Genomic DNA, 14,994 nt, shown 5'->3' with positions numbered 1-14,994 from the left:
GCAAAGAAAAGAGAGGGATTAAAGAAGGTACTTTCAAAAGGGTCCCAGAATTTGGGCTCTGCTTGGCACAATTGTTTCAGACTGAGAGCATCTGTGCCAAGCAGATCCAGAGCCACATCAAAATGTCTGATTAGTGCTTGGTGAGGGAGCACTGCCTGGCACATTTGTTCTGGGTGCTCCAACCTGAATGGCTTGGAAAATGTGTCACTTGTTACGCAGGAATTTCTGCTGGGAACAGAGGAGTGCTGCAACAAGCAAACTCCTTGGGAAACACAGACAGAGAGCCCCTCACAGAAAGCTTGGGATCTAGAAGGCTGATGAACTTCTGTTGCAATCAAACTGCAATTTGAATAAACGCAGGGACAGAAATGACTCAGTCCCAGCAAAACTCCATCATGGCAGTGGGCATTCATGACAAAGTGCTTTCCTCCACCGGACAGCAGCTATTCGCTGGCAGCATCTGTCCTGGAGAGCCCTGCCTTCAGGGGGAATATGAAAGCATCTCCTTGTTGTTTGCTCAATTAGCTCCAGACAGATTGCTGCTGGTGATGGCAAAGCTAAGCTGTAAAAGAGGAGGAGGAGGAGGAGGAGGAGGAGGAGGAGAAAGGGTGTGTGGGAAGAGAGAGAAGGGGCTAGGGCCAAAACCCAGGACCACCACGAAGCTCCAGCCCTCAGGGGCTCCAGAAAACGTTTAGTTTACTCACTCAATTACATACACTGTTTTATAAACCCTTAAAATAAAATAGAAAACAGTCCTTGGCACAGAGTTCCTGTTCTATTATACAGTAGTGATGAAAGACTCCGCTGTGTATGAGCACTCCTGAAAAGCCAGAGATGAATTAATAATAATAACAATAACAATAATATTAAAAAACAGAATAGAAAGGAGAGGGTGGGGTTGAGATTGCAGAAATGCAAAGATGAAAAAGCACACTCTCTGGGTGGCTTGAGCTAGTGCAAAAAGCAACTCCTTTCTCTCTCTTGATCTGATGGTAGGTGGGATAGAGGGGATACCCACAGACGCAGGGAGCAGCTGCAGCTAGAGGTCAGGAGGTGGGGTGGGGCCCGGAAGTTCCATGTGGTGAGGGAGAAGGGAAACAGGTGGTGTGGGGCTGGTTTGTTTGTGTTGGTAACAGGAGTGGGAGCTTCTCACAAATGCTTGCTCTATTCCGCTCAGGATTTATTTAGACAATTCAGTGGTGCCTCACAGGCCTAATGTGGTGGATGGTGTTGTACACTTTAGCCATCAACAGGGGCAACTGCAGCTCCTAGGATGCAATGCTCTATTTAAATAGGAGACTTTTGTTAGTTGATGCACTCACTATAATGGGGTGTTTCAGTAGGCTGAGCGCCTTTGGGTCTTCCCAGGTGTAATAAATGGGGAAAGACGTAGTAAATCCCTATTGTTGCATTCACCTGTTGGGTAAACAGCCAAAATATCTATTATCAAAATGTTTTCACTAAAAACAATTAATCTGAGACTTCTGCCTGGACAATAACCACTTAGTTTGGGACTAGTTAGCCCCAGAAAGCTATTCCCACAGTGAAAAGTCTTGCTTAACCAGGATTAATTATGGACTGATGTCTTCTGGTGTAAGTGCTGGGAGCTGGGCAAGAAAGTAAATGTCTTACAGAGGAACAATGGACAAGGCAACTAGGGGCAAAACAGGAGGAATTTGCTTCTGCAAATATCTAGGATTGGAATATCCATCCAGCTGTAGCAAGAAACCACTAGCTCTGCCTCAAAGTTCTGAATTCAGCACCTTTCCTGCTTCTGACAAATTAGGCATATTCTGTGATCATGATGGAGGTAATGGAACAGCTGCAGCAACTATGCTCAAGATCCCTGAAGAAAGCTGCTTACTTGGTTCAGTTCGGATAGGTTGCCCCTCATGCACTTAGACCAGGGGAAGGCAGAATGGCGCCCCCTCCAGATGTTTCTGGACTCTGACTTCCATTATCCCTGACCACTGGTCATGCTGCCTGGGGCTGATGAGATATGAACTTCAACAACATCTGAAGATGAACAAGCTGGCACCCTTGACTTAGACCAATGGAAGAAGAGCCAGCAGATGAAGTCCAGGAGGCATGCACACGGAGAAGAAGGACATACATGTCCCTCCTGTTGCTGGGTAGGAAAAAGTCAGTAGATGCGCCAGGAGAACCCAGGAGCTTAATGGTCTCCAAGAGTCTGCAAGCCAAGACAAAGGGAAGGAATGCTGGTATGAGAGAACCCCATTCCAGAACCAAACCTAGAAACCCTGCTGGACCTACCCAGAAACAGAAGGAAGGGAGATTGGTTTGCTGATTTAGGTCTTCTTGAGACAGGCAGAGCTCCACATCTGAGAAGGAAAAAACTGAAGAGTTCTAAGACTAATATTTCAGGATTTAAGGAATTGCCAAGGAGCATCAAAATCCCATTACTTCAAAGACTTGCACTAGAATATTGAGATCACTGCACACAACGTGGTATCATGTTCTTCTGGGGCTTGATGGGAAAGTGATAGTGGTTAAACAGACCCTTCGTCAAGTCAAGGGCAAGATAAAAAAGATCAGAGCAAGCCCCTGGGCAGCTCCCAGTGTTCACTGCTGACTCAGGTATAGATGATGTCTCCATCAAGAACCACAGTCATCTGAAGACTTAAAGAACAGACTGGCAAGGCCTTCCCTTTCAGTGGCTCTGTCTCATTGAGAGGGCTATATGCAATCTCTTAAGGGGCCTGTCACTGATTCTGCAATCACATGTTGCAGATAAGCTGCTACAGGGGTGCTATATTTTATTGTGAACAAACAGTCCTAGAGTTAGATAACAATCTTCTTGGATTAGCAAGAATTTGGATATTTTCATATCTAGCTCACATCAGTCTATATTTTGTCTTTTTATGGGTACCTCCTATTATTTGAGCAAGAGAGATTTCATCAAGCCTGACCTGCTACTCTTGCAACCAAGTCCCTAAATTTAATAATGAGAGAGGAAGAAATGGCATGCTTGTGAAGCAGAGCTAAACAATAATTTTTAAATATATGTAGAAAAATTGTGGAAAGCATTGTCAGCATTTCCAGGTGCATATGTGACAGATGCATATTCAGGGCTCCTCAGCCCACTTCTGAAGGTGAGTTGGGGAGAAACAAGAACAGGAGATGAATGGGACTGCAGGTTCTTACAATGTGCTTTTTCTATATTTCTGCAGAGCCACCCATATGCAGATGCCACTGTAGGCTGCATGTACACAGCCCCTAAAGTCAGTTCCCTGGAGTTAAATTTCCAAGGCCTTCCAGATGCACAGTTGCGATTATACAAATGTCATGCAGTGATTTGGACAGCTAACAACAAGGTCTCTGACTCACATGGGCTGTTTACAGAGAACCTCAGGCCACACAGAGCAGTTTCCTGTTGTGATAGATTCTAGTCCAGGATAGACCTCTGCATTCAGAGTCTGATCTCTTCTGACCTTTCTGCAAAAGTATGATCATTATTATAGAAGAAGAGAGAAACGTTTTACATTTTAAGGAGACAAGCAGCCTTTTAACTTTAGCTTGGTTTACACTGAAGAAGGTAAAGCTGGATTACAAGGCTACTGCCAGCTATTGGCTACAACAAATGTGCCAGGCGGGTTGTAAAGCTGACTTTATATTTAATGGGCATGTGAAAGATGAATGCTTGCAGCTCTTGGATTCATGACTATAACAAATTGTTTAAGACCTACAAAACCATAAGAAGCAGCATGCCAAAAAGGGTTATATACCCATCTGTTCTTGAAGAATATTATTTCTTAAGTTTATAAATCTATTAGCAAATAAAAAGTATGTTCAAATCCTTAGCACTGGACCCGTGATGGCTTTTCCAAGGAAGTGCAGCAGCATAACAGAGACTTGGAAGGGTCAGAAACATAGAACTGAGTATAATGTAGAGCTGAGTGTAAAGAATAGCATGAGGAAGGATTAAGCTGCCTTTAATGAAACACTGTCCACAAGACACTGAAGCAAAATAACTGTGTACTAGCTAAGCTTTTGGTCATCAAATTGTAAGTACTGTATGTGAACATATTGAGGCAAATTAAGTGGGGACCTACAAAAACAATAAAGAACACAGAACACATGACATATGAAGACTGGCCACAGGAACTCCAGACTTACTTTAGAGCAGGCATCCTCAAAAGCTGTCATTATGGGTCTTACCAAGTCAACAGGATCATCACTCAATACTCCCCAAGGAACTGGAAGAGTGGTTCATAGTTTGCAACATTCACTTTAATTCTTAGCTTAGGGGTCAAGGCAATAAGTAACTGGGTAAACAATGTGTTTGTCTGCCTGTGTGCGCATTTGCATGCATGTGGAGGAAACAAGTGGTTGTTACCCACCAAAGAAGATCAATTGGGTATTAGTGCTGATTTCCAATGGGCATTTAGCACTGATAATCAATCACCTGTGAAAAAGATTCTTTTTCAAGATACATATAATATATGGTGGTGGTGGTGGTGGTGGTGGTAGAGTCAGGGCAGAGTTTGAATCTTTTCTAAAAATTGCAGGTGCCTCACAAGGGATGCCTACTTCACTATTAGAGAAGCAATGGTCCAGAGGGAAAAAACGATGAAGAGGAAATAAGATGTTGTCAAATATTCAATAAAGATGGGGAAAAGAAGGAGAAACAGTTATCTGCTAGGATAACCGGGAGATAGCTCCCAAACAAAAACAAAACAAATGACAACTCCAGTGGGTTCAATTTATAGTGGACTAGACTGAATGTGGGTTGCAGAAAGCACTTCCCAGCTGTAAGGTTAGTTGGGCAACTGAACGAAAATGCTGCATGGCATGTTATTTCCTGGATTACAAAGCAACCCTAACTCTTGATCACCACCTCTACATCTGAAGCCTTGTTGCCTCCTATTGGTCAGGAGGGCAGGTGGGGGGGGGAGTGCCAGTGCCAGACTGGCACAGCAGAGAGCTCAATCTGGCATCCATTTAGAATACACATTATTTCTACAGCTCCAATTTCACATCTCTCTTCTGCAAAGGGGCTGGCTTAATATCCAGCTGATCCTTTGCCAGCCCAGTTCTCTGTACAGTGGTACCTCGGTTCCCGAACGGCTTAGTTGACGAACAAATCGGCTCCTGAACACCACAAACCCGGAAGTAAGTGTTCTGGTTTGCAAATTTTTTTGGAACCCGAACATCCATTTCAGCTGCTGGAATTGTTTCCGGGGCTAATCAGCCAATCAGAAGCCGCGCCTTGGTTTTCGAACGTCTTGGAAATCAAACGGACTTCCAGAACAAATTGAGTTTGAGAACCAAGGTACCACTTTAATTGTTTTACTGGCGGTCTATATGCTTTATGCTGTATTTGTGACTTTCTATTATGTTCTATCATGTTATTGTTATTTACTGTTTGTAAGCCGCTTTGGGATTCATTTGAATGAAAAGCGGCATAAAAATATAATAAATCAAATCAATCAATGTTCCTTTGCACCCCACCCTCAAAATCCCATTTTGGGGCCTCTCATCAGTGGGAACATTGCCTGTGGTAGCTGTAAAATAGTCTGTGTCAGACCCTCCCTGCCCCTTACAGAGATATCTCCGCTTAATCCAAACACCTAGCAGCATGGGTTGGGGGTTAGGATTGCTCCATTCATGTCCCCGGGGATATGCTAAATCTCGAAGATTTGGCCTATGTGAGTGGGAAAGGCAAGATTAGATTACTCTTGCGTTCCCTTCAATATCGAACATGAAAAATGGAATAGTGGAAGCAAAGTGCACTCTTGATGGGATGTGGCAATAGCTCCAATTGATAGCAACAGGAAATACCGCTTCTGACTGGGGTAAGTACAGCAAACAGTCAAGGAATATAAATAGGTATTCCTGGGACTGCTCCTCACTTTGGAAGTTCTCGCAACCCAACAAAGTCCAAGCCACAGCAAATTATCCATGGCCAAGATGAGCATGAGGGTTTTTTAAAAGGCAGAATTTAGAAGATTCATTACTTATTACTTTGAAGTATTGTCCAGCTTACACTGTGGGGGATAGGGTGGTTTAAACAAGTAAAAGAAATAATGACGAAATCGTTATGATCAGAAAGCCTTTGTGGTGTCTGTTCATGCCCATGAGAACCAAATGCATTAGTGTCCAAATTAAATGACAAAACACAGTGTAAACACTTCTGCAACTCGGGTCATACACAGTGTATACAAATCCAGCCAGCCTTTCCATTACAGACAGTTAAAGCCTAAAAATCAGCTTGAGAGAGAAGGCCAGCCAACCATTTCTACCACAAATTAACCACTTGGGTGCAATGCTTTTGTCACAGTTCTACATCCCAAGCAAAGGAGGTACCAACCCTCCCTCCTCCACTCATTTTAAAACCCTGGTGTCAGGGAACTGCCATCAGAGGGAAGAGGAGAGGAAAGTCGCTCCCGTGATGCAGGGGAGGGAACTAGCAAGGAGAGAGAGAGGGTTCCCACGGGGGAAGGAAATCCAGGGGACACCAGGGCGGAGGGGAGGCTCAGAGACTCTTCCAGTGAAATCAGCGGAGAGAGCACAGGACCTCCGCTTGGCACGCCCACGCTGCGCAGAAGGCTTCCACGCAGGGAATCTAGGAGGAGACTTGGAGTCAAACAACTCCTATGTTGGCGCAAATTTACGTCCCGCCCACTGACGGATTCTGCCAGTGACTAAGACAGTCGCATTTCAAGGGCTGTCAACCGGGGGAAAGTTTTAGCTACACGGCTAGCTTGGAGCAGTTTGCAATTTACGCACAAGCAACCCCAATTCCCATTACACCTGGTTTCAGAGAAGATAGTTTAAACAGCTAGTCCTTGATCAAACATGGGCTCTCCAGCTCAGATGGGCAGTTGCTAAGACTTCAATACCAGCTCCTTTTAATGTAGGGACCAGTTTTTGATGCACCTCATGATTATGGCAAAACTGTTTTAGGCTACTTTTTATTTCACGTGTGTATGTTCCACCTTGATTCGAGTGTGTGTTTCATGGCTCCAGGCACAAGGCAGCATGTTGGTCCCTGCAACTTCTATTGCCAGCACTTTCAAAGGTTAGAGGCAGCATGGTCCAACTTGGCAAGCTGCGTATCCTCTGAACACAAACTCATTTTACAGGCCCATACGTTTTAGGAGGTACTTTCAAATAATTTAAATTATTTGTTGAAATTGATGCCATGAGAATCCAGGAACCAAACTATAGATCGGCAACAATGGATCAGATCATGGATATATTGACAACCCCTCTCCTCAAAATGGCCACAATCTAATTTCCCACTTGTATTCATGCCACCAAGCATACCTGATCTGGGGCATGTGACAACAGCTAGTTAGTTAGTAACTCCTTGTGTTGCCTGACACTTGTGCGTGATTTAAGGGCCACCATCATTTTAAGGATAACTTTTATTCATTACAGAGCTATTTTTAGTATGCTATTGTCTACATTTGGGGCAGGATTCTAAATAATCTCCATTTCACGAAGTTGCTTTTACCACCAATGTACTCTCTTGGGTCCACTGATTCGCTAATCATGTGCACTTGCATATTGCTCTACCTGAGAAAGGATAAATCCTGGAAGTGGTGATGGATGAGGAATAGTAGCCCTTCTAGAAAACAGTGGTAAAGTTAAAAGATCATTCATCTGCTTACATTTGGGTTCCAGATGCTGGCTGTTTCCGATCAAGCAGTCCTTGATATCGGCTCCGCTCTCTATCACTGCATTATGGCACACAACACAGTTCTGTAAGCTGCACCTGTAATGCAATTATAAATGGGGCTTTATTATTATGATATTTGTTTTATTATTTCCTATATCCCACCTTCTCCAAGGAGCTCATGGTGGCATACACATTTGTCCCCCTCTCCATTTGATCCTCACAGCAACCCACGGAGGTAGGCTCAGCTGAGAGCTAGTGACTACCCCAAGGTCATGCAGTGGAGGGCTTCATGGCTAAGTGGAGATTTGAACCCTGGTCTCCCAGGTCCCAGTCCAGGACTCTTAACCACCACTCCATGCTGCCTCTGAAATGCAGCAGGAAGTTAGGCCAAGAACAGTAGTGACTCCTTGACCAACAATAGCACCGCTACTGCCACCAGGGGACAGGAACCATAAATGTATGGTCTCAGATTCCATCTCTGTTGTAAAAAAGGATCAGGTAGTAGGTGAGTAAAAAATTCCCTGCCTGAGACCCTGGAAAATGACTGCCAGTCATAGCGGAGCAGACAATACTGGTCTAGATGAACAAATAGCCTATCCTTGTGTAAGGCAGCTTCCTATGAGCAGACCTGGGATATAAAACCTGCCTTTCTTCCAATTCCAGTCTTCTTCTTTCCCAGCCTGGGTGCTTAGTTGCTATGACAGAGCTCTGCTGCCAGATGTCACAAAGGAAGCATACAAAAGGACAAAGACAAGACAGTTGCCACCTTTCACATTCAGGATGCTTTTCTATTTGCAGCTTCTACTGCCTTGCAGAGCTCCCCCCACCCTTTTGTATTAGGGTAAATATTGCCACTGACTTTGTATTCATGCACACACAAATACCCTGCTATGTTAAACCAACAAAAGCCAAGGAAATAAAGCCTGGAATGCTCTCTGGTTCAGGGATTCCCAATTGGTGCAACCTTGCACACTGTTTGCTAGAATAACAAGGACACAGCCAAAATAGTGAAAGGTATACTACCCTGCCAACAGTCTTTGCAAAAGGATGGTTTTAAGTCACAGTTAAAGAGTCAGAGGAGAAACAAGCAAGCAAGCACTAGATTCCTAATTTCAGCTCTCTCAAAATCATACATCTAAGTGGTACTATTCCTTTGCATCTCTGTCTCATGAGAATCCATCATCAGACAAAATAGGGAGTGTGAAAATCAGTGTTAGAAATATTCACTGGCATTACACACAATTTCCTTCTCAAACACATACCAAAACATTGTCAGATCATAGGCTTCTTGTCTGTGCACCAGCAAGTACAAAAACAGAAAAGCTACATAGGCATCCAGCTACTTGAACAGATGTGATTTCATTATGTAACAGAATCCTAGAATTGTAGAGTTGGAAGAGACCATGAGGGTCATCTAGTCCAACCCCCTGCAATGCAGGAATCTCAATGCAAATCCAGAAGTTTCTATTCCGTGTGGAAACAGAAAATAACAGCACACAGAAATGCAGAAATCATAATGCTTTTTGGATACTTCCAAAAGGCTGGAATTCTATGTGCTCTCCCTAAGCCCTTTCACAATGAGACACAAATCTATATTTCTTTTCATCACCTAGTGTTTGGTATCAAATTCCAAAGCTCTATTAAAACCTGGATGAACTGGGGGAAAGTTTTAATAATTTTCACATTTTACGACATTTACTCATTTCTGGTTGAAGAAAGTGACAGCCTCACTTGAAATGTAAAATTCAAGCTTTTCATGTTTCATTCCCAAGTTGCCCACTTGCAGCTAAAGAAAGCTGCACTCAAGTCTCCTGGCACAGGATAGATTCAGACCCTGAGAAATTGCTCCCCCTATTGGTTGCCCGTCACTGTTCCAGTGGAACACGGCTGTCAAAGCAGGCAGACTGCCCTGTGAGCGCAAGCAGCATATACAGGGCTTCAAATATCAAGACAGAGACCTTGACTGGACTTAATGAAAATTCGCAAGGATACGATTATAATGCCCCGGGTTGCTAAGGAGACCGACTTCCATCTCAGACAATTGGGAACTGAGCTTCTCCAGCCAAAGCTGAGTTGACAATCCTCTTGTTGAAAAGAATTTAACTCCCTCTCTAAGACATCATAGGGCTCAGAGAGGAGCAGGCCTATGGTATGAAAAGGGAGACATTTTGAACAGGCAAGACTCTCCTTGCTGTAAGCCCAACTGCCTCCCCTCTCACACAGCAAGGCTGCACAGTTATGCATGATGGAGTCATCTAGCTCAGGTTGCCTTGGCAAGGCCTCTTATTGAGATGTTAATAGAGGGGAAAGGCTGTGTAGACAGCTCTCTCTCTCCCTTTGCTCCCTATCCCTGCTACACTGACACAGCTGCTTCCTTTCCAACAGCTCCATTTACTGCACAACAGTGCTAGCATGAAGAGTATCTAGGATTCACTGGTTTACACACTGGAAACCCAGAGTGTTGTTGGGATTTTTAAAAATGCACCCCAAGTTCAGGTGCAGCCCTTGCAAGATACCTGTGGTTTGCCATCGCGGAGAATTGCAAACTATCAAGCTGAAAGTTTCTCAATATCTTGATTTCAAGTGACTCTAAAACAAATGTCATGGAAAACAAATCAAGAGCACATTCTCTCGCATACTGTTGAACTTACCCAAGCTTCTAAGCCGGCTTCATTTGTGATGCTAGGCTGTGATTTCAGGAGATACATAAAGTAAACTGCTCACCTCTACATTTTCAAAGGGTAAGTTCTTTATACCAGTATGCTTTGGTGTTACAAAATATTTTACATTGGGGAAAACTGAAATCAATTAGTCTGCAAAGAACTTCCAGAAGCATCCTCTTAAGACATATGGCAAACAGGCAAATACCCTCACCCTCTCCTCCATCACCTTTTTAAACAGGGAGCTTGAGGAAGAGTTCTGTGTTACTCAAAAGCTCGCTTAATGTTTTGTGGCTTTTCTTTGGCCTAATAACGGCATTCTAATACTGCTCTTGTTTGGGCTTATTAAGAAACAAAATTTGGCTGCTTTCAACATCTGTTGGGCTGAAAGAATCCGTGAAAGAGCAGAAATCTCATTCTGGATGTCAGATTCCAGCAAAACAAGGGAAACGTATTTTCCAGCTCCAGGATGACAAAAGCTTCCAGGGATGGAAACATTTTAAATTCAGTATCTATAATGCAGGATTTCAAACACACACTGATAATTCTAAGCTCCCACTAGGACCCTGCCCCACAATAGAGCAGTTTGGCCAGATTTTACCACAGGAGTGGAAAACAAATTGAAGACGTAAAACACATTTTGTGGGTGTTCCTTCCACTCACTGACAGATGTAATACAGCCATTTGGAAATTACTTGCAAATGCTTTTTTGTGCACATTTTAAAAATCAAACTATAAAGACTGCCAACAGAAGAATTTTGTGTTTATTTTATTTCAAACTCCTTTCTGTCCCCCCACCCCTGTCAAGAAATAAGCTTATTTTCTTATGTGGTAAGCATCTGATTTCCTGGCAATTTGATTTCCAGTTTTGAGTACTGTATCCCTATAAAACTACAAATATAACATTAGCCTGTATAACAGCTTTGATGCTAGCAGTCACCTATGTAAGAATGTATCGGATAGAGTGGTTTCTAATGGGAAACACATTTATTGTTGCGAAAAGGACAATCTACATTTTCAGCACTGTGAAAGTAGATATCTTCTGATGCTAAAATCTGCAGTGCTCACCTTATTAACAAGTCACAAGTGATTTAAAGGTATACAAATTGGCCAATGTAAACACAAAATCAGCCTCTATGCTAATCATAATATATTTAATGCCCATTAAATTCCGCAACTCAATAGTCAAATTTCAGGCTGTAAAATCAATACAAAATAAAACACAGATATCAACAAAGACATTACGAGACAGAATAGTACAGTGGTATCTCGGGTTACATACGCTTCAGGTTACAGACTCCGCTAACTCAGAAATAGTACGTCAGGTTAAGAACTTTGCTTCAGGATGAGAACAGAAATCGTGCAGCAGTGGCACAGAGGCAGCAGGAGGCCCCATTAGCTAAAATGGTGCTTCAGGTTAAGAACAGTTTCACGTTAAGAACGGACCTCTAGAACGAATTAAGTACTTAACCCGAGGTACCACTGTATTTATTACGCTGAAAAACCTGTAAGATATCTTGTAATTATTATTATTTTAATAAGTAACGAGGGTGGTCTCTTTGCTTAATAAGTCTAAGGAAAATGATGAAATTAAAATTGTCATGCATGGGCAGAGTTGCTGCTATTAGAATTAATACACTCCTGAGGTTTCTTTTTGTCTTTGAACATGTGCCAATTAGTATACATGCACAAATACTGACAACTTGGCAGGAAAATGTTATCTAATTTTGGTTGGGAGGGTAAATGATAATGAGTTTCTTTGCAGAATTCAAAAGAGAAAGAGAACAGCCTGCCCAAACTCTTACTATTTTGTCATGGCACTGAAAATGACACATTAAATACATGGCACAAGCCCATTGGAAGATACTCCGTTCTGTTCCATTTGGAACTGTTTTACGTGTTTTGCAATTGTAGTGGTTTTGTTTTTATAATGGTATATTCAGTGGCTCCCAAGTGGTTTTCCCCATGGACCACTTAAAAATTGCTGAGGATCTTGGTGGACCAATTCATTATTTTTCTGCCTCTTGTAGCAATCACAATATGCCGTGATAGGTGCTGTATGGTTTTTATTTGTATCTTTATTGCTTTTTTATTTCTTATATTGTATTGTATCCTATTACAATTTGAATTCCACAGAATTCTATGGAATTCAAAAGGCAAGTGAGTTCTTCACTGAAACTGTGCAGACCACCTGAAGGAAGCTAGTCCGCAGACCACTTTGGGAACCCGTGGTATATTTTACGAAACTGTGTGTTTTTAAGTATACAGAAAACCAGACAGTAACAAGATCTCATTATTGAAATACAGAATGGAGAAATGGGGAAAATATGAAAACAGCATTCACTGATTTTGAAATACTAGTTGTTAATTGGAACGATTCCAAAAATGTTCTTTAGAATTCACTGTCAATTTGCTATCTGTTAATTACTAGTATGAAACAAATCTTTAAATGGAGAACAAAATTGTTTCAGTGCCTGACTGGGATAAAATCTGTACTAAATGTTTTGCTTTGCCAGTTAATATTAATATGAGGGAAACATTATAAAATAATAATAGTATTTGAGCCCCAACAAACTGAAAACTATGATTATGTCATTCATAAATGCTGGAGATGTGATCTATTGTGTGATAATGTGGCATGGAAATGTTTTCCGACATTACAACGTACTTGTTTTATTGGATGGAATGGTGAGAGATGAACACGACATGCTCACCTCTCCTTTGTTAATGGTGGGTGGAATTCAACTGGTGCTCTTGTGCTCATGCTAGTGGAAGAGCAAGGGAGGCATTTTTGCCTCTCACAAGCACTCTGCAGCTCCCACTGAAAACTAGCTCCAAGGAGTTGGGGGACCCTCCAGGACAGGGTGAAGAATGGCACAAGGGGCTATAGGGAGAAGGGGAAACTGGCAAAAACCACCTCTCTGTGCTGTTAGCGGACACCACTTGACTGCTCCTATGACATAGCATGAGACTCTTAATCTCAGGGTCTCAGTGGTGGGTTCATGCCCCACGTTGGGCAAAAGATTCATGTATTGCAGGGGACTGGACTAGATGACCCTTGTGGTCTCTCCCAACTCTACAATTCTAGGATTCTACACGAGATCAAAAGCCCTTTCATGAGCAAAAGGGCATCACAATTGGAGGTGGCCAATTGATTAGTTGTTAAAAATAGGCACAGACCAAAAAAACTACAATTTAAAAATGGTTCTCCAAAGCATGGCACATTGTACAAATGTCTAAACTTACTGAGATTGTGAAACTTGGGATAAGGAAGCCAACAAATGGAAACCTTTGTGAAAACATGGCATCTATTCATTAAATTTGGAAGGCTACGTATACATATCAATATGAATGTTTATACAGGTTTTTAAGTTCAGTAGCATAATTTGTGTTCTTTTTTTGTTTTGTTTAAAAGGCTTTTTAAAGAGTTTTTAATTTTTTTAATAATGAAAAAGCTAACAACCACAACAAAACTGTGATGCATCACAAACCGTTTGACTTAGAACTGAAATTATACCTAGGAGTTTTGATTGGCTTCAAGCAAATCCAAGTAGCTGAACTGGTCTTCTCTGGAGAGGAAGGGATTTAGCCCAATTTTGTGATACTAATGCAGACACAGCCATCTGATGCTAAAATATGTTAATGTGTTGACCAGGTGTGATAGAGAGAAAAAGGGGTTGGGAGTCTGACTTTTGAGAGAAATGGGGGGGGCATGGAGAAGAGGAGTGATGACCAAGACTTTTGGGGGGGGAGATTACAAGGATTTAAGTCTTTAAAGCAGAGACCACCTAACAAGATGACTCTGAAATGCTTCTAATTTCAGTAAAGCCGCAACCCACCCCCTCCCCTCCCCCATGCCTCCATTGTAAACAACTAATCCCAGCAGAAAACAACAGAGAGTAAAATGTATACTCATTCTGCAGCATTCCAGGCCTTGCTTTATCTTTTATTTATTTTTCTAAGAGGTCAGAGATTGTTTGAAAGAAGGGGGAGGGAGGGAGGCAAAGACACAGGCCATCTCTTGTGTGGGCTTGAAGGAAGCTGTTTTAAAGGCAATGTCCAAGAACATACAATCTGGAGTTTTTATAGCAGAGCAATCCCAGGCCTCATTCTCCCCCCCCCCCATTTTGTGGTAAAGCTACACAGCTTTAAACCAAAGGACAGGGTGGTCGATTACTTCGGAAAGAAATGTAAAGAATTGGGAAATAATTCCTTTTCCTGTTGAAACTATAAATAAGGAAGGCTGATTTACACAGTGCCAGGACTGCTGACTTTCAAAGCTTGCTATCTGTCTATAAATCAAGTGCGTTGAGGGAAGTTAACTCTATACTTAAAGAGAGAGAGAAAAGCAAAGCCTCCACCACCTAAAGGTAGCGAGAGAGCCAAGGAATTGTGGTCTTCTATTCTCTTTAGCCCCAGAAAAATGCATCTGAGTGAAATCAAACATAGTGTGGAGGAGTGGGGGAATGGGAAGGGTGGGAGACTAAAATCTGCAGCGTTCAGCACACAAGGAACAGGCTGCAGAAATCCAAAACACAGCCCATAATTACAGGCTACCCGCCAATTATTTAGGACTCAGTGATTAAAGTAATGAACAGCCATGGAGGAAAAGGAGCTTAGATGACTGAGGTCAAGACCTCAAGCAGTGCCCCAGCCCTAGACTCAGCTACCCAAAAAGGTATGGATGAC

At 42.4% G+C, this 14,994-nt stretch overlaps 1 protein-coding gene and 1 long non-coding RNA gene across 4 annotated transcripts in view; one reads left to right on the top strand and one right to left on the bottom strand.

Moving 5' to 3' along the window:
- The window catches only part of EIF2B3 (eukaryotic translation initiation factor 2B subunit gamma), a 94,386-nt gene that overhangs the window by 817 nt on the left and 78,575 nt on the right, over positions 1-14,994 (bottom strand). For all 3 annotated transcript variants that reach the window (XM_082228877.1, XM_082228878.1, XM_082228879.1), the window contains exon 11: positions 7,638-7,741. In XM_082228877.1, the coding sequence (XP_082085003.1) occupies positions 7,638-7,741 (104 nt within the window). The remainder of the gene's footprint in view (positions 1-7,637; positions 7,742-14,994) is intronic.
- The window catches only part of LOC309535649, a 37,580-nt gene that overhangs the window by 15,482 nt on the left and 7,104 nt on the right, over positions 1-14,994 (top strand). The gene's annotated exons all lie outside the window — the stretch shown is intronic.

Source organism: Podarcis vaucheri (genome assembly GCF_965113315.1).
Source record: "Podarcis vaucheri genome assembly, chromosome: 6".
Classification (NCBI taxonomy): Eukaryota; Metazoa; Chordata; class Lepidosauria; order Squamata; family Lacertidae; genus Podarcis; species Podarcis vaucheri.
This window is presented reverse-complemented; position numbering and strand designations above follow the sequence as displayed.